This window comes from Cervus elaphus, chromosome 13 (assembly GCF_910594005.1).
Source record: "Cervus elaphus chromosome 13, mCerEla1.1, whole genome shotgun sequence".
Taxonomy (NCBI): domain Eukaryota; kingdom Metazoa; phylum Chordata; class Mammalia; order Artiodactyla; family Cervidae; genus Cervus; species Cervus elaphus.
Genome location: NC_057827.1, coordinates 37,630,464 through 37,658,298, shown reverse-complemented (window position 1 = coordinate 37,658,298; position 27,835 = coordinate 37,630,464). Strand labels below are relative to the sequence as shown.

Here is a 27,835-nt window from a genome sequence, read left to right as displayed (position 1 = left end):
AGTCCATCCTAAAGGAGACCAGTCCTAGGGTGTTCTTTGGTAGGACTGATGTTGAAGCTGAAACTCCAGTACTTTGGCCACCTGATGTGAAGAGCTGACTCATTTGAAAAGACCCTGATGCTGGGAAAGATAGAGGGCAGGAGCAGAAGGGGACAACAGAGGATGAGATGGTTGGATGGCATCACCAACTCAATGGACATGGGTTTGGGTGGACTCCGGAAGTTGGTGATAGACAGGGAGGCCTGGCGTGCTGTGGTTCATGGAGTTGGCCGCAACTGAATGACTGAACTGAACTGAAGATTATGCTTGTAGCCCTAGATGAGGAGTGTCTTGGACAAAAGTTGAAGAGGAGGAAGTTACAAAATAATCGTTTAGCATGATCTGATTTTTTTTTTTTAACATCAACCTGCCCAAAATTGTTGTAGGTATGAGTTAGTTATTTAAGCTCTGAACATCTTGTTTTCTTCTATCTGTGAAGTAAGGATAATAATAATTCTCTCTTAAAAAACTCTACTGAGGATTAAATGGGATGAAATGTATCAAGTCCTTAGAATTCTGCTAGCAGCAGAAGAGTGTGAATATTTATGTGAAGTGGTTTGAAGAGCCAGAGGTGTGAAGGATGCACCCAGGATGCTCGCCTGGTTGTCTCCGAGGTAGAGAAAAGAAATTCAGAAGTGCTGGGGTGCTTCTGATGATGATTAACTCTGCTTTAAAAAAAATTATTTAATTGGAGGATAATTACTTTACAATATTGTGATGGTTTTTGCCATACATCGATATGAATCAGCCATGGGTATACATGTGTCCCCACATCCTGAAACCCCCTCCCACCTCCCTCCCCACCCTGTCCCTTGGGTTTTCCCAGAGCACTAGCTTTGGGTACCCTGCTTCACGCATTGAACTTGCATTGGTCATCTATTTTACATATGGGAATGTACGTATTTCAAAGCTATTCTCTCAAATCATCCCACCCTCGCCTTCTCCCATGGAGTCCAAAAGTCTGTTCTTCACATCTGTGTCTCCTTTGCTGCCCTGCATGTAGGATCTTTGTTACTGTCTTCCTAAATTACATATATATGTGTTAATATACAGTATTTTATGGATGGAGGCTAGCTATTACTACTTTAGTAACTTTTTTATGTTCCAGTAAGTTTTATTGGTAGTTTGGATACTATCACCATAACCAGAAACACTGAACTGAGAAAAGCACAGACTTAGAAACATACCAGGATTCAAAGTTTTGCAACTTTTTTGAAGAGGCACTTAATAAAGAATATTTAAAGAGAAAAAGAAAGCAGGAATGCCCTAACTCAGGCCAACCTTCTCTGTCCGCAGCATCTACTGCCGGGGCTGCTCCAAGCCCCTGTGCTGCTCGTGCGCGCTCCTGGACAGGGACCACAGCGACCTCAAATGCGACATCAGCACGGAGATCCAGCAGCGGCAGGACGAGCTGGACACCATGACCCAGGACCTGCAGGAGCAGGACCGCGCCTTTGCGGCAGCGCAGGCGCAGATGCGCTCCACCATCACCCAGCTGGGCCGGGTCCGCGCCGACACCGAGGAGTTCATCCGAGAGCGCGTGCGCGAGGTGGTCGCGCACGTGCTCGAGCTGGAGCGTGAGCTGCTGGAAGGCGTGGGTGCGCGGTACCAGCGCGACTACGAAGAGATAGCGGGCCAGCTGGGCCGGCTGGACGCCGTGCTACAGCGGATCCGTATGGGCAGCGTGCTGGTGCAGAGGATGAAACTGTATGCCTCGGACCAGGAGGTGCTGGACATGCATGACTTCCTGCGCAAGGCACTCCACCAGCTGCGCCAGGAGGAGCCCCAGAGCCCGCGAGCCACGGTACACACAGACGGCTTCGACACATTCAGGATGCGCCTGCAGGACCTCCTCTCTTGCATCACCCAGAGTACAGGTAAGCCACCATCACCTCATGGCTGGCCTGTTTACCCTGTGAGGGCTTGGGCCTGCCGCTGCCCCTGGGGAAAGGCGGGTGGAAAAGATCAGCCCGGTGTGACCCAAGAGGAAACTGTGGGGTTTTATTAAGTCTCTTGGGTTTGATCACATCATAGGTTACAGAGCGCAGGATAAGTCTGGGGGAGCGGAAGCCTGCAGCCACCCAGAAGGGTCACGTCTGACTGATATACAAGACCCTAACTATTAGTTGTGATCTTGTGACCCTCAAGGAAGTTGAAAGTGAAAGTCACTCAGTTGTGTCCAACTCTGCGATCCCATGAACTGTAGCCCGCCAGGCTCCTCTGTCCATGGAATTCTCCAGGCAAAAGGGAGTAGATTAGGTTGCCAATTCCTTCTCTAGGGAATCTTCCCGACCCAGGGATTGAACCCTGGTATCCTGCATTGCAGGCAGATTCTTACGCTTGAGCCACTTGGGGAAGCCCCTCAAGGGACTTAAAAAACTATAAAGCTGAGAACCATACCCTGTATCATTTTAGCCCCAGAGGGGCCAACCACTTCAAGAGGTTCTCATAAGCCCCCTGTGTCCAGCAACAGAGAACTCAACAGGAACGTGAGGTTTGGGTGGGGCTGAGAACCTCCACCACCACCACCGCTCCTACCCCCCACCCCCATCCCCTGGTTGGGTGCTTACCCAAAACCAGGCTAGGGCTCAGTGGAGGAGATCTTTTGCCCCTCGGATGGCCTGCCATCTGGACTAGCTGCCTACCTTTGTGGGCCCTGCCTGGTATTGGGCACTAGGGAAGTGGGAAGACAGGACCAGTTTCTGACCTGGAGTTGTCCAGTCCAACTGGGAGACAATGTCGGGGCACATCATGTGGCTGGAGAATGAGACAGGGCTTGGCTCTGCAGCCCAAATCCAGGAGTTACAGCAGCTCTCTAGGCACTGGAGGCAGCAGGGAGGCTTCCAAGAGACACAGGGGCCACTCAGGAGGGCCTCCAGGGTAGGGAGGCTGAAATGGCTCTTTGACTAAATCTCCGGTTCTGGTGTGAGGATGCCCTTTCACTGAGAAAGGGGAGGGAAGCCTTGGAATCTGAAGGTTCTTGGGCAGATGGCAGTGATGGAGACCTGCTCACTCCTGCCCTCAGAGCTAGTGAATGTGGATTCATCAAAATGCAGTCCTAGCGTGGACATGCGCCTTCTCCACCTGGGTGGTGACTATTACTGCATGTACAGGACATGACCTCCATAGAGTTTAAACAGCTTGCCTCGGTGGTGGCAGAGAAAGGAGTTATTTTATCTTCCAGCATGAGGATTTAGATTTAATAAACACAGGCCACAAATCAGAAGAGTGTCATGGAGCTCTCACTGTGCAGAGAAATCAGTGAGCAGTAACGCTGTTAAGGATTGTCCGTGCTTTGCCTTGGTGGCGGCCCCAAGTTGGAGAGAGAGCTGTGCTTGGGGTCTGGAGCCAAAGGCAAGCACTCTCCCATGCCACGCCTCTCTTCCTTCTAGGTGAGTTCATGCCCACTGCAATCAGGGAGCTTTCTTCCCAACTACAGCCACTCCATGGAGCTGCCAGAGGCCCTGGAAAATGGGTCTCCAGGAAAAGCAACAGGGATGTTTGCTTTGTCCCTGTCCTCAGACAGGATGCCTCACCAGGAACGTCTCTGACTTGCCCGTGACTTTCTTTGTGTTCTCCAGATGCAGCTCTATCCAGGAGAGCCAGCCCAGAAGCTGCCAGCACTCCCAGAGACACTTGTAGCGCTGACCCGGTGAGATGGACTTGAGGTTTGAAGGGGAGGTGGTCCATCCCGCAGGCCGGGCGGGCTGGGAGTTCCCCTCCATCGGGAAGGAACCTGAGTCTTGCTGCCCCTATGTCTGCAGGAAACAGGGGAGAGAGAGCACCCGAGAGAATGACAGCAAGGGCCTGGACCGAGCCTTCAGTGGGAGGGGGCGGAGGAAGGGCTGGCTGGCTCTGGGCTCCTAAGTGCCATAGTAGGTCTTGATGTGTCCAGGAGGCATTAGGCCCAGGGGTGGACAGGAGATAAAGGAGTGGTCCCTGGCAGGCAGGCCCTTGATAGACCTGGCAGATGTCCCTCCCTTCTGTGTGCCCCACTCCACATATGTGGCCCTTCCCCCACATATGGTTCTGGAGAGGAATGGAGAATGAGGCCAGGAGTCAGACAGTGATCGCGGCAGCCTGGGTTCCATCAATGTGATTTCAGGGCCATCACAGTCCTAAGAGCCATAGTATTCAGGGTTGGAAAGCGCCCGCACTCCCTCTCATGTGGTCATTCCCTCTGCAGCACCGCTGACCTGCGACTGTCCAGCCGTCATGCACATACCTCCAGGGACAGGAAGCTTGCTCGTTCTTGAGGCTTGAGCCACTCCCATCTCTGCAGTGCTCTTAGGGCTCATCCGTGGGTGCAAATGCAGTGGCATCCTGTTAACCTGTCCTCTTGGCTACGTGCATGCATTTCTCCTCTCTCCCAGGATAAGCTTTTTCAGTTCCTCCCTGGATCAGGCACCTGGTCTGCTCCCCATCCTCGTCATCCAGGTGTGTGTGCCTGTCAAGGAGCTGGGCCCAGGATTGACTGGTCGTCCATGGAAAGCAGGTCTTCTGGTGAGGGCAGTCAGCCTTGCCAGCTTTGCCGTGGCTAATCTCTCTCGTAGGAGACAGAGATTGTTGTAGGTTGAGGCAATTAGAAGAGGCTTCCCATAGGAGGCAGAACTTAGGACCTGAGAGCTTTAGAGTTAGGAGAAATCTTGGAGTCTGACCTGCTCTTGTATAGAAAATGAAGCTAAGACCCCAAGAGAGGGTGTGACTTAACCCAAGGCCACACAGCATGCTGATGCTGAGGGCAGGACTTGAAGCCAGTTCCCAACTGTCTTGGGTACTGCATTCCCATATACACACATATAAAATTTTAAAAGGACATTTAATTCTGGATATTTAGGGCAAGTAATACAATCACATGGTCAGAAATTGTCATAAAAGCATAGAAAGTGATAATGTCTCCCTCCCACATTGTCCCCCATCTGACCAGTGTTTACACCCATACTGTTGTTGTTTAGTCACTGAGTTGTGTCCGACTCTTGCAACCCCATAAACTGTAGCCTGCCAGGCTCCTCTGTCCATGAGATTTCCCAGGCAAGAATACTAGAGTGGGTTGTCATTTCCTTCTCCAGGGAATCTTCCCAACCCAGGGACCAAGCCTGCATCTCCTGCATTGAGAGGCTGATTCTTTACCACTGAGCCACCAGCGAAGGCCTACCTATATATCTATCTTTATTAATTTCCTGGGCTTCCCTGGTGGCTTATATCCTTCCAGAATTTCTTTATGTAGTTACAAGGAAATGTGACTATATATTTGCTTTTTTTTTTTTTTTTTGGACAAAGGTAGCACAGTGCCGCATATATATCATGCCTAGGGCACAATCCTGTTGGGGAATTCTTATCTCATCAGTAGGCAGGGAGCTGCCTGACGCCTTTTTATATCTGCATAGTCGTCTCTGCTAAAATAGGTGTAGTGTGATTTGTTTAGCCAGTTCCTTGGCTTTTAGGTTATTTTGATATGATAGACAATGCTAGAATGATAAAGTGTCTTCAAAGAAATTATGAGTGGTGGTGACAAGTGCCCCAGGGCCACAGACTGCACTGGCTTCCAGGTGCCAGTCGTTAGTTAATGAACAGCAAGAGAGCCTGTGTTGTTGTCTTGTGTGAAGACGGTCTAGGTGTTTTTCTGGGCCTTGTCTTGTGCCCCGTTGCTGCCAGCTACTAAGCAGGTTGAACTTGGAGCATCAGAAGAATGCTCTGTGCAGACTCTCTTGCTTTCACTTTGGTAATAGGCTTGGGGGTGCGGGTGGATGGAGCTGGGGAATGGAAGTGGGTCATACACCATGAGTGCAAAGGACAGGTGCGGCTGCTTGAGGGAGACAGGCGTGGTCTGACTGTGCCAGGAGAGAAGTACCGCTCGGACCCACATTCCTGCCTTAGGAGGCAGGCACTGGGCTTCCAGCACCAACACGCATCCCTCTTGAAACCGCTGGTTTAGTTTCATCCCCACCCCGTGCCTAGGTGGAGAGGATGATAAATACCAACTGGTGTAATTAACTAGGAGCGCTTGGGTAGGACGGCACCTCGGACATTGTCCTTCCTCTGTCTCCCTTGGTTCTTTCTGTAATGATGTCACAATACTTTAATGGAAAAAATAAATTGTTTTAAAACTGTAAAATAACTATGAATCAGTCATGATGATTTTTTTTCTTTACTGAGCCCTCGTGTGTGTCCCTGCTTCATTAACATGGGTAGGGGGTGTCAGGAAAGATGGGCAGAGGCTGAGAGGAGCCCAGCTCTGTCTTTGGAGAGTTCACAGCCCACATGGAAAGAGGTTCTGTTGCATGCCAGCAGTTTTCAGAGACACACACAGACGAGCAGACCAAGACCTTTCCAACTCTTTTCATTTTTTAAAAAAATTTATTTATTTTTTGGCTGCACTGGGTCTTCATGCTCACTTGAGCTTTTTCTAGTTGCCACAGGTGGGGCTACTCTCTAGTTGCGGTGTGCACACTTCTCATTGTGTGGCTTCTCTTGTTGCAGAGCACAGGCTCTTAGAACGCAAGCTCAGTAGTTGTGGCACACGACCTTAGTCGCCCCTCAGCATATGGACTCTTTCTGGACCAGAGATCGAACCCAGGTCCCCTGCATTAGAAGGCAGATTCTTAACCACTGGACCACCAGTAAAGTCCCCACTCTTTCATTTTTAATGGTGATCAAATACATATAACATAAATTTGCCTGGAAGTGGAATTGCTGATTCGTATAGTAATTCTGTTTTTAATTTTTGAGGAATCACCGTAAAATTTTCCTTAGTGGCTGCACTGTACTGGTGCACCAACAGTCCACAGCGGTTCCAGTTCTCCACATTCTCATTCACACTTTTTTTAAAAGTAGTGGCCATCTTAAAGACTGTGGAGTGGTTTAAAGTTTTTGACCACCACCCACTGTAAAAGATATATTTTACATCTAACCTACTGGTGTATACACATGCACATACCTATAGCTAAAACAGAAGTTTTGTGCAATAAATTACACTTATAAATGTGGAATGTACTCTTAAGATTTTTCTGTTCTGTAGTATTCTATGTAATACACAAAATGCTAGTCATGACTTTGCTTCCGTGACCCACTCACGGGTCACAACTGTAATTTGTAAAACACTGGCACCCAGAGTACCCTGGAGATTATATATTTTTCCAAGAGGCCTGGGAGAAAATGACCTGCCAGATTATCCTCTCCTCCCACACAACCCGCCCCCCACCCCAAACAGGTCTGCTCTCTGATTCAGAGAGACAGCTCTCCTCTCTTTTTGTGAAGATGTTGAGGAAAAGAAACCCGGGAAGGAGGGGAGGAAATCAGTCCATGATAGTCCATGATTTGGGAACCCACATTTGACATGAATGCACTTGACATCAAGAAGAGCCCCGCCTCGGGGTCCTGGTCCCCAGCACACGGCCTGTCCTGCCGGGCTTCCCTGCCTTCCCCTGCCCAGGCTTGGCCAGGTCAGCCCTGCCGTTCACCCTGCGAGGGTGGGCCTGACCACGTGCCCCGCCACACGGGAGCGGACAGAGCCTGTCCCCATGAGGAAGGCACATTCCTGACCTCACCCTCTTACAGCCCAGTGCCTGGGTTTTCTGACGCAGCTCAGCTGAGCCAAGAGCCCCCTCCTGCTGTGTGGATGGACCTCGGGCTCTGGATGGACCCTCATCCGCCGAGTGCATAGGGAGTGTGAGGCGCCAAGGGGTCAGGATTGGAGGCAGGAGGGGCAGGCCGGGGCCCCTGGCCTGAGCACCGGAATCTGGGCCTCTCATTGCAGAGGGATGCTCGCCACATCACAAACACCGTTTCAGCAAAAGCTCCAGCTTACTCTTGAGTTTCCCACGACAGGGAAAGATGGTGCAGAGGGACATAAAGGAGACAGTGAGTGAAGAAAAGGGAGCGTACTCAGGCGCTTTAGAAAGGGAACTTGCATTTCAGAAGCACTGGATTTGGACTTCCCTGGTGGCGCAGTGGATAAGAATCTGCCTACCGGTGCAGGGGACGTGGGTTCAATCCCTGGTTCAGGAAGATTCCACATGCCGCAGAGCAGCTAAGCCCATGCGCCTAGAGCCTGTGCTCCACAAAAGAGAAGCCCTCACCCCGCAACTGGAGAGTAACCCCCTCTTGCCGCAACTAGAGAAAGCCCGCACAAAGCAATGAAGATCCAATGCAGCCAAAAATAAACAAATTTTTTAAAAATTAAAAATAACACTAGTTTCAGGCCCCGGGTCCAGGCCCTTATTAGGTATATGACCTTAGGAAATCACTTCACCTCTCTGTGCCTTGGTTTCCTTCTCTGTAGATGGGCAATAATATAATATATATATATATATATATATATAATATGTAATATAGCACCACCTCCTTTTTTTAAAACTGTAATTTCATTGTAAAATTCACATGAGAAAACTCACCATTTTAACTATTTTAAAATGTACCATCCAGTGACATTTAGTGCGCTCACAGTCTGGTATAAGTGTCCCAGACGATAGTTCCTGTACTTTCATTTCCCCAAAAGGAAAGCCCATATCCATGGAGCAGTCACTCCTCACTTCCCTCCCCCAACCCTTGGCGACCCCCAGTCTGCTGTCATTGTGCAGTTGGCACTTCTGGCTACTTCGTATAAATGGAATCATAGAGTATGCATTCTTCTGTGGCTAGCTGTCCACTTAGCATGATATGTTCAAGGTTCATCCACCTTGTGTGGTCAGAACGTCATTCCTTTCTATGGCTGAATAACATTCTCCTGAATGGCTACCCTATATTTTATCTCTTCATCCATTGACATTTGGGCTGCTTCCACCTTTAGGCTATTGTGAACAGGTGATGGGGCGGGGGGCAATGTCAGCTCCATGGAAGGATCCCTCCCTATTATGAATTTGCAGCTAGAGAGGAGCTACTACCATTAGTAGGGACCACCAGCACCACTTTGTCCCTAGAGTTGTTTGTGCTGGTCTGCGCTTTGTCGCTGAGTCATGTCTGACTCTGCAACGCCAAGGACTGTAGCCCGCCAGGCTCCTCTGTCCATGAGGATTCTCCAGGCAAGAATACTGGAGTGGGTTGCTATGCCCTCTTCCAGGGGATCATCCCAACCCAAGGATTGAACCCAGGTCTCCCACATTGCAAGTGGATTCTTTACCATCTGAGCCACTGGGGAAGCCCCAGAGTTGTCTAGGCTGGGCCTACTTGTCAAGCAAGCCTTGAGTTGTTGGGTAGTGTGATCCCTGAGGTCATCTTCTGGCACCATTAGGATGCACAGGCATTGATGTGGTCCCTGGGGTGCCAGCAACTCAGGGTTGCCAGGGGGTGAAGTCATGGAGGCTGCAAGGAAGACTCCTGGTCCCCATTAGGCTGTCAGTATTGGACCAGGAGCCAGCTCTTATGTCTGGGTGAGGCCTTGGAGACTGAGCTGACCCCAAGCCAGGGGACCTGGCTGGTCCTACCGCCTGGTCATTTTCTTTCTTTCTTTCTTTAATATTTATTTATTTGGCTACACTGGATCTTAGTTGAGGCACAGGCGCTCTTTAGTTTCAGCATGTGAGATCTAGTTCCCTGACCAGGGATCAAACCTGAGCCCCCTGCACTGGGAGTGCAGGGACTTAGCCACTGGAGCACCAGGGAAGTCCCCTGCCTGGTCGTTTCTGACTACTTCTGTTTCCCAACTTTGCAGCCAGAGGAGGTGCAGAGGGACCAGGAGCAAGCCGCGGGACTGGCCGTGGTACAGCCGGTGCCAGGGGCACACCCTGTGCCAGTGTACGCCTTCTCCATCCAAGACCCCACCCGCAGAGAAGTAAGATGTTCCCCAGCCCTCACCTCCCCTTCCCAAGCCCCAGATCCCACTCGGTGGTAAGAGGTGGAATGGAAGTGAGAACCCAGACCTCAATAGGCACTTACTCTGCGCCCTCCCAGCTCTTGGTGGCCGTGTCGGGAAGCTCCCCTCCAAGCAGGAGCCCCTCCCAGGGCAGTCAGAAGCCAGCAGAGATGGGTGGTCAGTGGTCACCAGCAGGGCCAGTGTGCCTGCTGACCTGGGAGGGCCTCTGTGTAGAGAGGTGTGATCTGCATGGCAGATAGCAAAGGGGAGAGCAGGAGCAAAAGGCATGGGGCGGGGAACTGAGTCCTACAACTCAGGTCTGGGTCTCTGCCCACTGCCCTGGTGCCCTGGAGGCTCCTGACCCCGCCCTGTGACACCCCACTGCACAGGAGGTCACCAACACGGCCACCCCGCAGAAGAGGAAGGCCTGCCAGACCGAGTGCCCCCGGAAGGTCATCAAGATGGAGTCTGAGGAGGGGGAAGAGTCTAGGTTGGCTCGGAGCTCCCCTGAGCAGCCCAGGCCCAGCACCTCCAGGGCAGTCTCGCCACCCCACCTGGATGGGCCCCCCAGCCCCAAGAGCCCCATCATAAGAGATGAGCTCTCGCTGCCTGACAGCAACCATCAAACCAGCGACCCTGCAGAGACAGGTAGGGAGTGGGGGTGGGCGGCACAGGCTGAGGCCTGCATCCTGTCTTCCCGGGGCTGGGTGGGACCCCTCCTCTGCATCCCGATGCCCTTCCCAGGAAGCCCAAGGCCAGCAGCATTCCCTGTGTGTCTTGTCCTCAGCTGCCACCAAACGGGGAAGGGCAAGTCCAGGGTTTGTCTGGGTTGGGGGCGCTGGCGCGAGAGTGGATGGTTTAGCCCATGCTTTGCTGGGATGCCCGTGTAGGGAGCATGATGGGCTGGGGAACACATTTCTTTAGCTCCTTCCCCTGACACACTCTTTTCGAACCCAGACCATGCCTCTGCACAGGCTGGGTCTCCCCAAACAATGTTTGCTGGTGGGTGTCTAGCACATGCTCAGAGAAGACTTGGTAAAGTTCACACCCATCAGTTCCCAAATTTCTTTTAAGTAGGCCATCCACCTAAAGTATCTCACTTGTTCAATGTATCTTTTATGGCCACTGCCAGAGAGGGAGTCCTTTCATGTGAGTGGAGGTCAACCCACAGAATTCTGGAATGTTCAAGACAGTTCTTCCTGGAGCTGTCTTACCCAGTGTCCAGCTTTGTTTTCATTCTAGGTCCCACGCTGACCCCTGTCCCTGGTCACACTGAACCCTGACCCTGGCCGCACACTCAGCCCCAACGGAGAATCCTTACTCACAAATGCTATTGGTAATCAGAAGGTTTTGTAAACCTAAAATATCTTTTAACTCAAACATCTCGGCTCACGGAGCTGAGGATTGGAACAACCAGTGTGCTGCTTTAGGATGGCCCAAGGTTCCAAACCAGGTGGTGCTTGTCACACCCCCTCCACGGGTAGTCAGTTCTGAATCATTCCAGGGCCAGCAGCTGAATTAAGTCTTCACAGACAAGACATGCAGGCAGTGATGGAAAGCCACCTTGAGTAACCCCTCCGTACAGGCAGATCCTGGCTTCCCAGGTGGCCCAGTGGTAAAGAACCCGCCTGCCAACACAGACAGACATCAGAGAGGTTGCTTCGATCCCTGCATTGGGGGTCCCCTGAAGGAAGGCACAGCAACCCACTCCAGTATTCTTGCCTGGAGAATTCCACTGGCAGAGAGGCCTGGCGGGCTACATCCACAGGGTTGCAAAGAGTCAGACCTAACTGAGGGACTAAACAGGCAGATCCACACTGGCCGACACGCTGAATGTTGACAGCCCCCTTGCCGGGCACATGTCACCCGCCCAGCCCACTGGCCTGCAAGGATTCCCACAGAAGAACACCCTGGGCTCCGTTCACGAGCAGCCCTGCCGGGGCCTAACCCCATCTCCCTTGCTCCATTTCAGAGGAGCGCGTCGTCGTGATCAGCAGCTCAGAAGACTCAGATCCTGAAAACCCGGTGAGTGGTTCAGAAGTCCGGCCCAGGACACTTCCTCCCCCCATTCCAGGTCCCCAGGGGCATAGCCCCCAGCAGGTGACTCTCAGACTCACCTTGCGCCCGGGGGATTTATCAGCGAGGCAGTGAGTCCCACGCTGTCCAGAGGATAGTCTCCAATTGCCAGCTGTGGCCTGGATCACCCTGGCCCTCCCGTTGTACCAGGGCAGGAGCCATCAGTAATCACATGTACTCTTTCTGAAGAGCTGGACAGGGCTTCTCTTCAGAGCCCTGTGTCTTTTCTGGACTAGCCAGTGCCTGTGTCTGCAGCTTCCTTATGCATTTTCTGCCTCCTAAGTCTCAGTGAGGAGGGCGGACCCGCACCCGTTCCCCCGGTTAATGGCAGCGATGCAGGGCCACGTGGGGGTGTGAGGGTGCAGGGCAGCACCACGCAGGGCCCAGACTAGCACGTTGTGACTCCACATAAGCAGTACTTTCTTTAAAGCCATCCCACAGTGGGACAAGTGGCCGCATGGGTTGTGACCCTCCTGTCCCCGGATGTTTGTTCATAGAGGGTCATAGAGGCCGGGCTGTCGCCTGCCCAGGGGCGAAAGGGATCGGAATTAGAGTGGAAGGCTGGACTGGGTGGCCCCTGAGGCCCCTGCCAGCCCTCAGTCTGAGGTTCTGTGTTGGAAAGCGTGCGGAGCCCACTGAGACCGCCGTCCTGCCTCCTTCCTCGTCCGTCCACCCCCCGCCGAGAGCTCGAGGAGCGTCCCGCCCCCTCTGGGCCTCTCGTCTGTCCCGTGGCACATGCCGCCCCCCGGCTTGGCCTCCCCACCATCCCGCCCAGCAAGCCGCCGTCCCCGACGCTGAGAGCCCCAGCCAGCCTGCCGGTCACCAGGAGCAAGCCGCCGTCCACCGTGGGATCAGCTTCCTGTCACGCGGGGTGCAAAGAGCCCTGCGCCCTCCCAGCACCTTTCACCTGCCCCTCAAAACGTATGGTGCCCACACATGGACTTGGCTTTCCCCCACGGGTCAGGCCACCACCCCGGCCACCACTGGGCCTCCCAGCCAACCTGCCAATCCCCAGGAGGATCCCGCCTGCCCCCAAAGGGCCGGTGGCCAACCCCGCCTGTTGCGACTGGCTACACGACCCCTTGACGCCTTCCCCGCTGTGTCCCAGTGGCTCAACATCTTTCCCCTTCCTCACTCCCCTGGGATCTCCCAGCGTAACACCTTTTACAGGAGAGTAATGGGGGGAGGCAGAGCATCCCAAATTCCTGGAGCAGAGGTCTCCTCTGGAGATTCTGGCAGGGCCCCCATGGAGAATCCCCCAGCCCAGGTCCCCATGGAGGCCTCTCCAAGTGCATTCCTACCACCCCACCCTCTGGAGAGGCCACCCACCAGCACAGACACCCCGCAGACAAGCCTCTGAGAGCCCCAGGTACCTCCCTCCTCTGCAGCCCTGGAGATTGGCAGGTTGGCATCCCGTACGTCTTGTCACAGAATGAAGCAGGGAATGAATGGCTCCATGGACCTCTGAACAAAGAGGCTTAAGGCCTCCCCAGCCAGGATATTCTGGTTCCGCACATCCTCAGGTCTCTTTGCCCAAGACGAAGCTTCTCGCACCCTTTGCAACTCCCACTGCCCCATTCTCCCACCCCAAGCCTTCCCACTGGGCCTCTGCCAGGATGTAAGCCCATGAGGGCAGGGACTGCGTGGCTCCCAAGCCCTGGCAGGTGTGGCTGCTCAATAAACACTCATTGAACGATTACCCTTGCAAACCCTTCTTCCATGACCATCAGATTCCCTGCTGGGCCTACCTCCTCCCAGCTGGCGGTCTTTGGCTCCTCTGCACAGACACTCGGTTCACCTGTGGGGTTGCTGTGACCCTCTTGCCTCCATTCCCTGTGTGAGCCTCAGAGGTGGGACGTGGGGTCCAGGCCCTCTGTGCCTCCTGGACTGTTTTGGTTCTACTATCTGGCAGCATCCTCCATGCCCTTGAGGTTCGGGCTCTCCAGATGAACCCCACTTTCCCCAGCTCATCTCAGACATCCTTCTGCTCCCCACCATGTAGGAAGACTGCCTCCTAGGTTTCCTCTCCTCACCCAGGTCCCGCTTTCTTCCTGGGTGACTCCAACATCCACCAGCCTGGCCTCTCCTTGACGTTTCAAGGATCTTTGCCCCATTCCCCAGTAGCTGCCAGCCCCACGCCTCTTGCCTCCTCCCCCCAGACCACTGCATCACTGAGAACTTTCCTTCTCTAGACTGGCCCAGACTGACCATAGCCTCCTTTTCCTTGAGCTCCCCATCAGTTATTTCCAGGACAAGGGCTCTGTCCCTCCCAGTTCCTTCTGCCATTACCTCCCGCCCACCAGCTAGCAAGGTCCACCGTTTCAGCCAGTCCTCCACCAGGATCTTGGTGCCCTGTCTCCCCACCGCCCCGCTCCTGGTAGCCGGCCCTCCAAACACAGCCCTGGAAGGAGGCAGTCGTGTCCCCTGCTCTGCACTGCCACCTGGAGGCCAACCTCTGTTGGAGAAAAGTTGAGGGGAGGAAAGCTACAGATGATTTGTCTCCTGGGCTCCTTGGCCTCCTGCCTAGGCATGCCCCGCTCCCTGCTCTTCAGGGCGCCTCGCTGCACCCCTACTTCCCTAGCTCTGGTCCCTCTTCCCCACCCTTGCTCTTGGCCGGTGGCTGCACCTTCTGCCCTAGGAGGACCATAGGACAGGTGGCATGGCAGCAGCCCACATCTTGCTTTCTGATGACTGACCTGACCCCATCACATCCCTCCCCATCCCTTCTGTTAGGATAGTGAGGGTGGCCACCCCCCCCCACCCCCCTGCTAGGACTCACTGCTCTTCCTGGCCCTGCCCTCCTGCCCTTTGGGAACCTCCCTCCATCTCCCCATCCTCATTTGCATCTTCAAACACTTCCTGTGGGCTGTAACTAAGCACCCTGGAGAAAGTCCTACCATTGCATTCATTCCCCCCACACATACCATTTACGTGCTTCAAACTTAATCCCCTCGGTGCTCCTTCCTTGCCCCAGTTCCCTGCCCTTCCCCACCATGCCTGTGAGCCCTGTCACCATCTCCAGATGGTGCCTCTGAGTCCAGTGGTCACCTTCAGTCCTAACGCCCCAAGACTGCTTCCCTTGGGTTCAAGAGGTTTCCTCCTGCGGCTCTGGCTGGTCCTCCTCACCTCCGCTTCAGGTCTCTTCGTTCTTTTAAACGTTGTTCTTTCAGCTTTAGGTTCTTGGATCTCATCTCCTTCTAGAATCTGTACACTCTCCCCATGATCTCAACCATGCACACGGCTGCCTATGGGCTCCTGCCTGCCAGAACAATAAAGCCAGAAGCCGCCCAGTATCTCCACTCAGATGCCCCACAGAAACCTCAAATTCACCTTGCCTCTTGTCCTCTCTGTAAGTTGCACACATCTGCCTAGTTGCAAAAGCTGGGACCCCAGAGCTGCCCAGGACTCCCCCCACCCTTTTTACTATTCCTCAGAGCCAATCACTTTGTGAGTCTTTCCATGTTCTAAATTCCTCAGAAAGCTGGTTACTTCTTTCTATCCCATAATCTTGATAACATTAAAACAAGGTTAACCCTGGATGGAAGTAGAAGCCTGGGAAAGAAAGAGCAAGAGAAGGATTTGAATGCTGTTAATCTGGCCAGACTTCATGAGAGTCAGGTAGAACTACTGAAACCAGAAATATTTTGGTGGGGTGGGGTTGGGGGTGGGGTCAGACTAGCACTTAGCTGTCAGTAGCAAGGAGCCAGTACTCTTGCCTGGAAAACCCCATGGACGGAGGGGCCTGGTTGGCTGCAGTCCATGGAGTCGCTATGAGTCGGACACGACTGAGCGACTTCACTTTCATGCATTGGAGAAGGAAATGGCAACCCACTCCAGTGTTCTTGCCTGGAGAATCCTAGGAATGGGGGAGCCTAGTGGGCTGCCGTCTCTGGGGTCGCACAGAGTCGGACACGACTGAAGCGACTTAGCGGCAAGGAGCCACTAGGTGCTATCTGAGGTTGATCAACTCAGGAAGGAGAAGTGCATTTCAGGTTACGAAGAATTAAATGATTAGAAGTAGTTGCTCATGTCTGGAGGCAAGAGGAACCAGAGGGATACTGCTTTTGTGTAGGCGTTCTTCAGACATGCTTTTAAAATTAACCATTATAGGAGTCTGAAACTTCCTGGAAAAAAAAAATTTAGAAAGCAAACAAATTAGATCCTTCTCAGTAGGTGTTTCTCTCATCCACCTTCAGTGCTCCCTTCCAGACCCCTGGTGCTCCCAGAGTTCCTTAGCAGGAGGGGGCAGGGCGATGTCTGCAGGATGCTCCCAGCTCCCAGGTCCTCCCCTCCCTATGGACTTTATCCATCCTGCCCCTGTATGAGAGCTTTGGAATGCCTGCTTAGTGGCTTCAGTCATGTCCAGCTCTTTGTGACCCCATAGACTGTAGCTCGCCAGGCTCCTCTGTCCATGGGATTCTCCAGCCAAGAATACTGGAGGGGCTTGCCATTTCCTTCTCCAGGGGCTCTTCCCCACCCAGAGGTTGAACTCATGTCTCTTCTGTCACCTGCTGAGTTGTAGAATAGTGGCCTGCTAAGATACTGCGTTTTCCAAGTGTACCAAGGCATGCAAGCCCCCAACTTGTGCTGCAGCTGCGTCAATGGCTGGAATCCAGACATGTGGGGGCTCTGGCACCGACCTGGTGTGGTGGGCGGGGCTGGGGAGAGGCTGCTCGAGAAGCACAGGTGTTCTGTCAGAGACCTCGCCCCTGCTGGGAGAGGCAGTGGAGCTGTAGTCTTGGGGTGGAGGGGGAGTCCCAGGCCTGATGCTGGAGACCTGGGGTGAGGACTATGCTTAAAAATGAGGTGGGTCAGCCACACCTCTGCCGCGGGCCCTGTGTCAACAGAGCCAAAGGAGAAAAAGATAGATGTCCTCACCCACTCTTGCAACAGAAGATGCCCCAGTGCCCGGTAGCAGCAGGACCAAGTGGAAGCAGGAGATGGCCTTGCCGAGGGGGCAACCTCCGGAAGAAGTGCATGGTGACGGGCAGTGGAAGGGAGGCCTTTGGGGAGCAACTGATCCAGGGGAGTGACCGTGATGCTTGTGAGTGTGCACACCAGAAAAAGAAACAGGTGCTCGGCTGAGAAGATGGGAGCCGTGGCCCCTGGAGCCTGCAGAGGGGCCAGAGCAGGAGACAGAGGGCCGTAGGGACCACAGGCTGGCTAATGGGATCATCTGGGTTAACAGATAACATGTGCGGTATCTCTGGGGCCTTCAGGCTTTGCAAGAGCTAGGGTTTTCTGTCTGCAAAATACAGGCATGCATGTGTCTGGCCAATCTGATCCCAACTATTGCTTGAGCTCAAGTGCTGAGAAAGTTCCTCAGGAGCCGAGGACTCTCTCGATTAGCATTAATGTCAATACTAGATACTTCAGGTGAGGATGTTGAATAGCAAAGAGCTTGGCTCCTGTCTGATTTGCTGATGCCCAAACATGGAATGGATCAGTAATTAGGACAGTTGTTCCCAATCCTGGCTATGTACTGCTATCACTTGGGGGTTTTACCAAGGACAGATTCCTGAGTCCCACCCCCAGAGAGTCTAACTGAATTAGTCTGGGTGCAGCCTGGACGTCAAGATTTTTTAAAACTGCTTGTGCACAATCAAGGTTGTTGTGTTCAGTCACTAAGTCATATCTGACTCTGTGCTGTGACCCCATGGACTGCAGCATACCAGGCTTCCCCGTCCTTTGCTGTCTCCCAGAGCTTGCTCAAACTCATGTCCATTGAGTCGGTGATGCCATTCAACCATCTCATCCTCTGTCGCTCCCTTCTCCTCTTGAGGGATTCGATTGCATATCTGTGTCAAAGAAACGCTGCTCATTTGTGTACGTATCAGCCTTGAATAGAGGTGACGTATACATGCTGGGATATGATCCAGTTTGGAAAGGGGAGATGCTGGGTCTTTCCAGATAAACCTCCTATAAGGTTTTTTTGGAAGGTGATAAGGTGTCAGCCTAGTGGCTTCCTAGGAGCACCTCAATATGGCCATTACACCTGTTGTGTTAAGTTGAGATGCAATTGATCTGCTAAGTTGACTGTGATGGAGATAAGTGAAATTGAGCTCGTGAGCCCAGTTGCACATGTATCCTGATTGCCTGTGTATCCTGAGAAATATCCCGGATCCCACATGGCTCAGTTTTGCAGTCAAAGAAACACAGTCCATTAACCAACTATCTAGTATATAGTCATCTTTCAAAGACTATTACAGAGAATACAATTCATAACTCACAGCAGCACTCCTTAAATCCTTCATCCCTTCAGGCTCACCACCATCATCTCCTACTCATTGGTCCCTCAAAGCCTTTTCTCACTTTTCACTTTCCGGTCCTCATATGTGGGCTCTGATCGCTTCCCCACTCTGGTTCTTTCTGCTGCCATTCCTTTCCCTTCCAAGCAAATCTCAAGCTTTTTCCAACAAAAGGCCCTCTCTTGGATTCTTGGGTTCAGGTCTCTGCTACTCTCCCCCTATGCTCCACCCCCCACCCCCTTAATCCTGATTGTGGAATGAGGTTGAGGAGTGGCAGGCAGTGGGGGGCATGGAAGAGGGACAGAAAGATATCCAGCATCGGAGCCTCTATGTGCTGATTCTGTTAACCCTGGGTCTTTAGGAAAGTCTTTTTTAATTGTCAGTACTTCCTAGCTGTACTGCTGGGATTTAAGGCAGGAATGGGGAACTGCTTGTAGTGCTAGCTGGAGTTCAGTGGAAGGCATTCCTGTGAGACCAGTCCGGTGGAATAGCCATACTTTATGGTCGTTCCCCAAGGGCAAGAGAAATCTGGGTGGAAGGGGAGTCAGGGCTGGAAGATTCAGCCTTCCCTCCCTTGACAACTCGATGGAAAGGGGTGTTCTTTTATTAAGGGGGACGACAGGGTCTTCGGTAAGTTCAGGACAAAGGGTATTTCCATGACTATAAAAGAGAGAATGACCCCAGGGCCATGGGAGGCTCTTGAAAAGTGAGGTTCTCGTGACTATCATAAGTGACCCTGGCATAAAGATGGGGGAGCTGGCTCAAAGATGCTGCTCTCCAGGGAGATCAAGTCTTGGAAAGGACTATCTGAAGAGAAGACACTGGCTTTCCAGCCTGAAGAGACAGCGCCAGAAGACAGACGGAAGCACTCAGGGCCACTGCGAGGGCTTCGGCAGTTTGGAGCAAAGAGAAGAAGGAATAGGGGAAGGCCATGTTGGTGGGTGGCAGAGATGACTCGGCCAAGTGGGGACGGCAAGGGGACAGCACTTCACCTGCAGCTCAGGGGAGGCCACAGCAACGGGAGTCCAGCTGTTTTCACCAGCCCCGGTGTGAGAGCACCACTGCTTTGTGATCAGGACAGGCACTGGAAGGTTGGAGGGAGGAAACAACTAGATTCTCCCACGGGGAGGAAGGTAGTGTCTCCTGTCGGCACTCTAGCAACTTCAAAGAAGACTCTTGGAGAAGGCTCCCTCCAGGGAGGCCAGGGAGCCCTGATAGCAGGACAGAGACTCAGAAAGACTTGCCAAGCCAGCTTTGGCTGCACGGCCAACTCGAGGATACTGATCCACAAGGCCTATGTTTTGTCAAAGTAGGGCCTCGGGTATAAAGTCCCAGAAAACTCACAGGCAGCTGTAAGCCAAACCAGGTCTAGATGGACTCAATGAGTGTCTATCAGTGCCTAGGAGGAAGTTGGTGAGCCTGGGAGAGGGCTATGAAATGCAAATAAAGCAGAAATCAGGCACTCACAGGAAAATTCCAGCACATTTTAATTGTGGTTAACAAAGACTTTGCACTTGGCTGAAGTTTCAGTAAAACAGAGGTTTCACCTGGAGGGTGGAAGGGCCGAAGACAGTAGGCTAGTTCTGCCCAGGCCAGGGACGATAGCCAGAGGTCAGAGTTCAGAGAGGCCTTGGATGGCCTCGGGTGAGGCCAACTCCATCAGCCACCAGGGGCAGTCTTTCAGAGGGGGAGGCTGGGGCCTGCTCTGGACTCTGACCGTGCAGCGCCCCCAGCGGGCCCTGTGACAATGGCCACGTCCCTTCCTCCTGGTGTCTGGTTAACATCCACAGGTGACACAGGAAGTTCTGAGCAGGCCGCCAAAGCTGAGCTTTGCCCGGTGGGCAGATGATAAGCAATTAATTCTACATTATGAAAGGCTTTACCTCCCTCCTTCGCCCCAGCCCCGGGGGTTTAAACGCTTACAGCTAGAGGCCCTCCCATCCCCAGGGCCTTTCAACAGTGTCCACACCTTGGTGCTGGAGAGAACAGAGCCTCGGGTGCCCAGCCTGGCGGAACCGAGCCTTCAGCTTACCTAAGCAGCTGTGTCCTGGACTCCAGATGACAGAGAGCTCCCTGGTTCTGAGCCTACTTCTCCACTGTTCTCACAGCCAGACGCTGTGTGTCCCCTAGAGGTGGCGTTCCGGAGGTCGGGCAGCCCTCCCTCCTCCTTCGTGCAAGGTTCCGGGACCTCAGCTCACTTGGGGGACAAGAAAAGCTAGGCATCTTGCCCCTTCCAGAGGAACACCTGAGGTTCGAGATGGGACTCCTTCCCCCGCCGCCCCCCACTTCACGATGTTTGTTCTGAGTCGGCTCAAGGAGTTGAAACAAGGAGCAGACACATTGGGCCCTGCCCACCTCCGCCCCGACACCTTCCCTGAGCCTCCACACCCAGCCCTGCTCACCCATATGCACACTCAGCCACACAGTATCACACTTTCACACACACCTGTGTCAACACAGGCCCACAAAACCACACCCCCCATACACACACACACAATATTTGCATTCATTCCCACACTTTTTCACACTCACTCACACTTGCCCCCGTGATCCCATCCTACTCACACACTGACACATGTGTCCTCACACGCATGACCCTCACACATGCCCATGCACATTCACATCCATTCAGGCACTCGCTTGGAAACGCCCCCTCCCTTTCCCAGTAACAGACCCTCCCTGAGGTGCACACAGACCCCCCCTGCCATACCCATGTGCTCTCATCCGCACCCCGCCCCACGCTCACGCACATACCAGCATGCATGCCTGTTCACGGGGAACCGACTCGCATGGCCACTGCCCCCTCTGGGCCCCCACAGCCCCCTGACCTGTTGGCTTCTTGTGTGTTGCAGGACTCCCGAGAGCTGGACGACAACAGCAGCGAGTCCAGTGACCTCCAGCTGGAGGGCCCCAGCTCCCTCGGAGTCCTAGACAACAGCCTCTCCAACTCCCCAGTGGAAGACAAGCCCCTGGTTTTCTTTGACCTCAAGATTGACAATGAAAGTGGGTTCTCCGGTGGCCACCCCCCACCCCTTTCTAGCTCAGTCCCTAAGTCCCCAGGATAAGTGCAGGCAGAGCCATCTGTGAGCCCGGGAGAACCCTGAGCTGTGGCCAGTGGTTGCAGCCAGAGAGTGGGCAGAGCACCACAGCTCCCTGGGGCCCCTCAGGTGTTTGAACTTGATTCTCTGAATAAGGACGTCTGCTTTGATCAGGGCCTGAAGGCATGAGGCAAGCACCTCCATGAGTCCCCCATGACTGGTGCTTCCACTAGGGGGCCTTGGGAACACACTTCTAAATAGAAACAACGTTAAAGTCGCCGAGGTGACAGCAGCAATCCAAACACAGCCCTAGGCTGAGTGCAGAGCCCATTTGTTCCATGGTTGCTGCGAGGGGAGGCCAACAGAGCCAAGGTCACAGAGAGATGTGACCCCTTCTCCCTCAACTCCGCGGTGCTCACCCTGGCCCTGCGGGAGGCCGGGTCCCATCCAGTTGCCTGGGCTTAGCGTGGGGCCAGCCCAGGCGGACACAGCAGCGGGTATTTTGTAGGACAGGGAAGCCGTTTGCAGACCTCACTGGAAGGTTCGGGGCCGTGCTCTGAATGGAGTGGATCAGGCAGGTGTGCTGTCTGACCCAGCACTCTGACGGCTGGGGGCCTCAGCTACGTGACTGATGGGGTTGGCAGTCGGGGGGAAAGGGAGTGGAGGGCTAGGCTGAAGCAGTGAGTGGTCCCTAGGGCAGGTGGGTGGAGGCTGGCAGAAGACAGGAGGGACCCGGAGTGAAAGGGTTTGGTGAACTCCGGAAGGTGGCAGGGCAGGGGGGAGCGGGACTCCCAGCAGGGGAGGAAGGGGGTTTGGAGGGTGATCCCACCTCCCCTTCTGACCCCCATCCCTATCAGAGCCAGGGTCAGAGCTGCGTTTGAGGCTGATGCTTGATTCCTGCCATCAGGCCCCAAGGTGGGGTTTCTGGATGGTGGGGTCGGTGCCCCCCCACCATGCCCTTGGGACCTGACGCTGCCCTTCTCTCCTGCCCAGCCCAGAAGATTAGCCAGCTGGCAGCCGTGAACCAGGAAAGCCACTTCCGCGCATACATCCAGCCCGAGGTGCTCAGCGTGTGCTCCAAGGCCGTCTCCCTGGAGGTGGGACTGCAGCACTTCCTGCACTTCTTGGCGAGCATGCGCCAGCCCATCCTGGCCTGCCATAAGCTGTGGGGGCCCAGTCTCCCCAACTTCTTCCAGGCCCTGGAGCAGATGAACATGCTGGGGGAGTTCCAGAAAGCCATCTCAGGCTTCCTGGACACCCTGCCCCTCATCCGGGAGTGCGTGCCCGGGGCCAGCAGCTTCAAACTCAAGAGCCTGGCCAAGACCTACCTGGCGAGAAACATGAGCGAACGCAGCGCCCTAGCGGCCGTGCTGACCATGCGTGACCTGTGCCGCCTGCTCGAGGTGTCCCCCGGCCCCCAGCTGGCCCCGCACATCCACCCCTTCGGCAGCCTGCAGTGCTTCTCATCCCTGCAGCCCCTGGTGCGGGCGGCCGTCCTGCCCCGGGCCGAGGCCCGCTTGCTGGCCCTCCACAAGGTCACCTTCATAGAGCTGCTGACCGCACACCACCATGACCCGCGGGGCGGCCTGAAGAAGTACAACCGCTTCCTGAGCCTCCGGACCCCTGCGTCATCCCCTGCTCAGCCTGCGATCGACCTGCAGTCTCTGGGCACCTACTTCGAAGGCCTGTTGGAGGCACCGGCCTCGGCAGGGGCAGGAGACATCGCTGCCCCTCCGGCTGGCCACAGCTTGGCAGAAAGGGCTACGCAGCAGACCTGAGGGGAGGGGCTGACTGGCTCAGACGCTCTGGGGACAGAGAGAGAGGGGGTCCCTGAGCCTGCCCCTGCCCACCGCAGCATTCCCAGGTCCTGGTCCCCAGTTATCTCCCTTGTCATTTGGTCCAGAATCAGTTCTCCTTCTCCGGGACCACATTCCACTTCTCTAAAAATTCCACAGAGAAGGTTCTGAGGCCAAGCTACCACCCGCCGGGGGCCACCAGATCCCTGGGCGGCCCTGGGAGCACCATGAGTTAGCCCAAAGACCCCCCTGGGCCTCCCTCTCCAGGAGCCAGAACCAGGGCAGGGAGGGGTCCCTGGTGAAGAAGGCCTGGCCGCTGGGCTCTCGAAGCAGCCCCCATATTGCCCCAGCCAACCGACTCCAGCTTCCAGAGGGGTCCTTACTGCTCCCCCCTGAGCCCTGGCATGGCCCCAGGGGGCCTGCTGAGAGCGCCCACGGACACTGCCTACAGCACCAGGGGCCCCACGGGTACCAAAGTGCCTTTCAAACCAACCCTTCCTTGAGGGGTTTGGGTTCTTCTAGCCTTTGAATGCCCGGAGGCCAGCCCAGTTCACGTCCCCTCTGGAGCACTTTGACCCCCAGAGGGCCTCCTCTCAGCGGAGATGGGGCCCGCTGCTCCCTGCTTCCAGACATGACCTTCCAAGCCTGCTTCCCTCCTCCTGGCCACACTGGGCCCTTCTCGCTCTCTGCACTGCCCCCCACCTGCCCCAAGCCCTCCCGAGGTGTGACCTCCAACCCAGCACTGATCTCAGTGGAGTCCAGGGACCTGCAGCATAGGAGTCTCTGGGGTGGGGCCCAGCAGGCTGCTTTAGCAGGTTCTCCAGATGATTCTGAGGCCCGCCAAGTTTCTGCGCCATTGCTTTGATAGACTGCCTTCCCAGGAGAAGCAGTGTGGAGCAGCAGAGAAAGTCCTGGCCCTAACTGTGTGCACTGAGTGGAATCCAGGAAAGGGCCCCTTCCTGAGCCCCCATGTCCCCACCTGTAAAATGGGCTGGTTAGCCTGCCCGGTCCCAGAGCTCCCATCCAGCCCCGCCATTCTGGGGGTTTAGGAATGAACAGCAGGCCTCTGGGGCAGTGGTCAAGGAGGTTTTCATTCTTGAGCCCATGGCCCCGACCCTAAGCTAACTAAGGCCCCCAAACTTGTGCGGCACACAGGGAGGTGGTCTTGTCTGACCAGCGGAACCACTGCCCCTTCCCCTCTGCCATCCCTCTTCCTTGACACCCTGATCCTGGGGACATCCCCATGGCCTCAGCTTTCACATGGGTGAAGGCTGTGTGCCCACACCCCCTCCCCATCCATTGGGGACCCTGAAGACCCACAGAGGGATCACGTAGGAACTTGTTGCCACGTGAGAGTGCTGGCTATAACAGCGAACTCTGATGCATTTAAAATCAGATTCCGACTTAAAAGTAGGCACTGGCTCTGAAGCTCAGTAAAACCGGTGGCTTGGGTGAGGGGAGGAGGGGGCCGGAGCCTCAGTCTGTCTGTGATGACCATCTTGGCAGCAGGAGGGCAGGACTTGGTCCCCTTCTCACCACATCTTCCCCCCAGCCCCACCCCAAGACTGAGCCTGCTGATTTCCAGCTCCAAGCCCAGCCCCAAAGGCTTTCTCCCTTCAGATGGAGTTGATCACAGGTGTTATAGCAAAGGACTGTTCAGCTCTCTCGCCACTGTCCTAGCCTTTAATAAAGATGTGAATCTTCAAAGCCTGGTGCGCCAATCACAGACTCTGCCCAACCCACCCCAGGAGTCCTGAGCAGTCTCTTGCCTGGTGAAGGGGGAGCTTGCTGGCATAGCTGTTCTTTGTGAGGGGGTCTTTCAGGACTCAGCAGAGCTGAGAACCCCTCGTTGCTCAGTGCTGAGGGTCTCAAGGACATGAGCCCCCGTTCCAAGCGGGGAGACCAGGGTGGACCTGTCTGGGATCATCTCCAAGGGGGGTAACCACGTGGAGGGAAAGAAGCGCCGGTTTCAAGAATCACCCCCTAGGGGGAGTCAGGGACCAGAGACCAGGGACCGAAGGAACTTTATTTCTGCCTCCTGCTGGGTAACGTTGTGCCCTGGCTGTCTCAGAGGGAGTTCTCATTAGTGCCCACAGGGGCTCCCTTGGCACAGGGGATGTAGGAATTAGTGCCCCCCTGGCCTGAGTGAGGAGCCAGGTAATGTGATTTGATCAGTGCCTCCATCCTTAGCCTCACCTACCTGTCTCACTTAGTCATGTCCAACTTTTTGTGGCCCCATAGACTGTAACCTGCCAGGCTCCTCTGACCACGGAACTTTCCAGGCAAGAATACTGGAGTGGGTTGCCATTTCTTTCTCCAGGCTGTCTTCCCGGCCCAGAGATCGAATCCGTGTCTCTTGCATCTCCTGCATTGGCAGGCAGGTTCTTTACCACTAGTGCCACCTAGGAAGCCCAAGTCTCTAATAGCAAATCCAAATACTTCTCCTGTGCTTTGAATCTCTGGATCAATCTTGGGTTTATCTGTGTCAATGAACCACAAGCTTGCTGGGCCAGAAGTCAGGGCACTGAGTTTCAGTCCTGACTCAGTAGCCTCTGACTGGTCTGGTGCATCAAGCTCACTGATGTTCAGGCTCCAATTCTGTAAAATGGTATAAGATGGGTCATTTTTTACCTCATAGGATCTTGTGTGAACCAGTAAGGAGACGTTTGTGAAAATAGCCTTTTAATGTAGGAAGAATCACACAAATGTAAGATCTTATCTTACCGACAAACAAGACGACTGTTATTGCTTTATAAACAATAGAAAAAAACAGATATTGGATCTTAGTAAACAAAGGACTTGGGCTTGTCTTCAGGGGGATGAAGAACAAGCCCTGGGATGGAGCAGACAGCTAAGGAGTGGGGTGGGGGTGGGGGTGTGCTGGTCCTGGGTCCCAGGAAGGAGAGCCAGGGAACCTGCCTTGGAGAGGTTGAGCAGCGACTGGCGCTGTGCCCCCTGAACACCCAGATGGGAGGTTTCAACCACACAGACCTGGAGCTGAAAACAGTCTTCCCGTGACAGCCAGCTCACTGACACCCCTAGGAAGGTCACCGGCAAGTCCACTTTCACCTCAACCTTGCCCCGCCTTTTACCTGCACAACTCCCAAGCCGCTGCTTCACCGCAGGGCGTTGCTGTCTCCCCTGCTGTCTCTCCGAGCTGCACCCTCCCCTCATCCAGCCCTGGCCGGTCCTTAACATCTACCCTAGACTCACTCGATCCCTAAGTCCCATCTCTGACAACCCTCCGCAACTCAGAGCTCACCCTTCACCCCGCACCTGCCCGAGGTCCCGCCCCCGCCCTGTCCCCACCTCCTCGCTCCCCAAGTGCCCCAGCCCCTGCACCTGGAGCAAGGGGTCCTTTCTCACTTCTCTTCACGCCTCACAACGAAGGAAAACTACACCGCTAGTGACATCAAACGTCCAGTCGGAGAGAGTCGCCCCTTGTGGATCCCGCCCAGACGGAAGGGGAGCCGAGCTGGAGCGGCTCCCATACCGGCCAGCAGAGGGCGCTGCAGCCCCACCGAGCCCAGTGCTGAGGCTGTGGCTCCTCGCGGATGGGGGCGGGCGGGACGTGGGCTCAAGGTCTGGGTGGCAGCATCTTTTTCCAAGCGCCACGCGTACCGCCGGTGGCGTGGCAGGTATCTTTAAGTAGACGGTGCATGGAGAAATATTTTTAACGTGTTGACAACTTTGTATTTATTTTAACATCTATCAGAAACTGTATAACCAGCCTATCGATGCCCTGATTTCTGGAATCTGGCTGCTCAGAATGATGCTAAAAGAGAATTCTTTCCAGGTCTGATTTAAGGACAGCTATGAAGTAACTACAAGCTCAGAAGGAACAAAGGAACAGCAAAACTTGTGACAGTGGAAGTGGAAGACTTAATTTGGGGAAATACTGGGTTTGCTGTTGTTCTGTTGCTAAGTCGTATCCGTGTTTTGTGGCTAAGTGTAGTCATCCTCTTCTAGAAGCATCCAGCAGGGATTCCACCCGAGCTCACTGAACCCTGGGAAGGACACAGTGACCATCCAGGTGTGAGTGCCTGGGACAATCAGGTGACTAAAGCTCCCAAGTAACATGACTGAAAGGTAACTACGTGCTGGACACTCTTTTCTCACTCAGCCTCATCTAATCTCCCCAGACACCCTATGCAGTTACATTATCATCCTCATTCTTTTCTGGACCCGGGATGGGGGCTGGGGCAGGAAGGTTGAGTACCTGGCTCCAGGTCATTGAACTTGAATGTGGCAGAGTTGGGATTTGCCCCACAGGGAGGCTGTGTCTACGCTGGAGCCTTCTGTAGCCCACACTGCCAGGGCCATTGCCGTGCATTTGGGTGGTTTCCACCCTCTCCTTCCGGTGCCCTCCTGGGCTGTTCGATCTCACACGGTGCAAAATGCAGGGCCCAGAAAACTCAACACCAAAACCTTCTGGTCCCAGGGTCCCAGAATTTGAACTTATCCTAATTCTATTTTTTTCTTTAAGAACACTGCTTCTCCAACTTCTTTCCCCATTATTGCCCGCCTCTCCCCACCCACCCAAGGAGACTTTTTAGACAATGTTTTTTCCCAGTTGAGACTCCCTCCCATGAAATTTTAATACTTGATTCCTTAGGATTTTCTATATACAAAATTATGTCATCTGCAAATAGAGATCATTTTACTTCTTCCTTATACAGATGTCCTATATATCTGTGTATGTTCTGTGGTCCTTTGGAAGGTCAGAAATCATTGGCATATCTAAAGTGCCTGCTCTATCCCGAACCAATTTTCATCCTCTCTGGGGCAATATGGCCCCTGTTGAGAACGCATGATTTAGGGTAAGGCCCTATCTCTAGTTATAATGCA

General features: G+C 54.1%; 1 protein-coding gene across 5 annotated transcripts in view; it reads left to right on the top strand.

Annotated features, from left to right (window-relative positions):
- The window catches only part of PML (PML nuclear body scaffold), a 52,544-nt gene extending 27,850 nt beyond the window's left edge, over positions 1-24,694 (top strand). The window contains exons 3-9 of one of the 5 annotated variants that reach the window (XM_043921691.1): positions 1,336-1,916; positions 3,621-3,691; positions 9,689-9,808; positions 10,219-10,477; positions 11,802-11,854; positions 21,006-21,156; positions 22,185-24,694. In XM_043921691.1, coding sequence (XP_043777626.1) covers positions 1,336-1,916; positions 3,621-3,691; positions 9,689-9,808; positions 10,219-10,477; positions 11,802-11,854; positions 21,006-21,156; positions 22,185-22,969 — 2,020 coding nt within the window. In that variant the 3' untranslated portion in view covers positions 22,970-24,694. Of the gene's footprint in view, positions 1-1,335; positions 1,917-3,620; positions 3,692-4,225; positions 6,690-9,688; positions 9,809-10,218; positions 10,478-11,801; positions 11,855-12,402; positions 13,605-21,005; positions 21,157-22,184 lie in introns of those variants that run through there. The other 4 variants (XM_043921693.1, XM_043921692.1, XM_043921694.1 and 1 more) reach the window with 4 other exon arrangements.
- Positions 24,695-27,835: the final 3,141 nt, after the last annotated feature.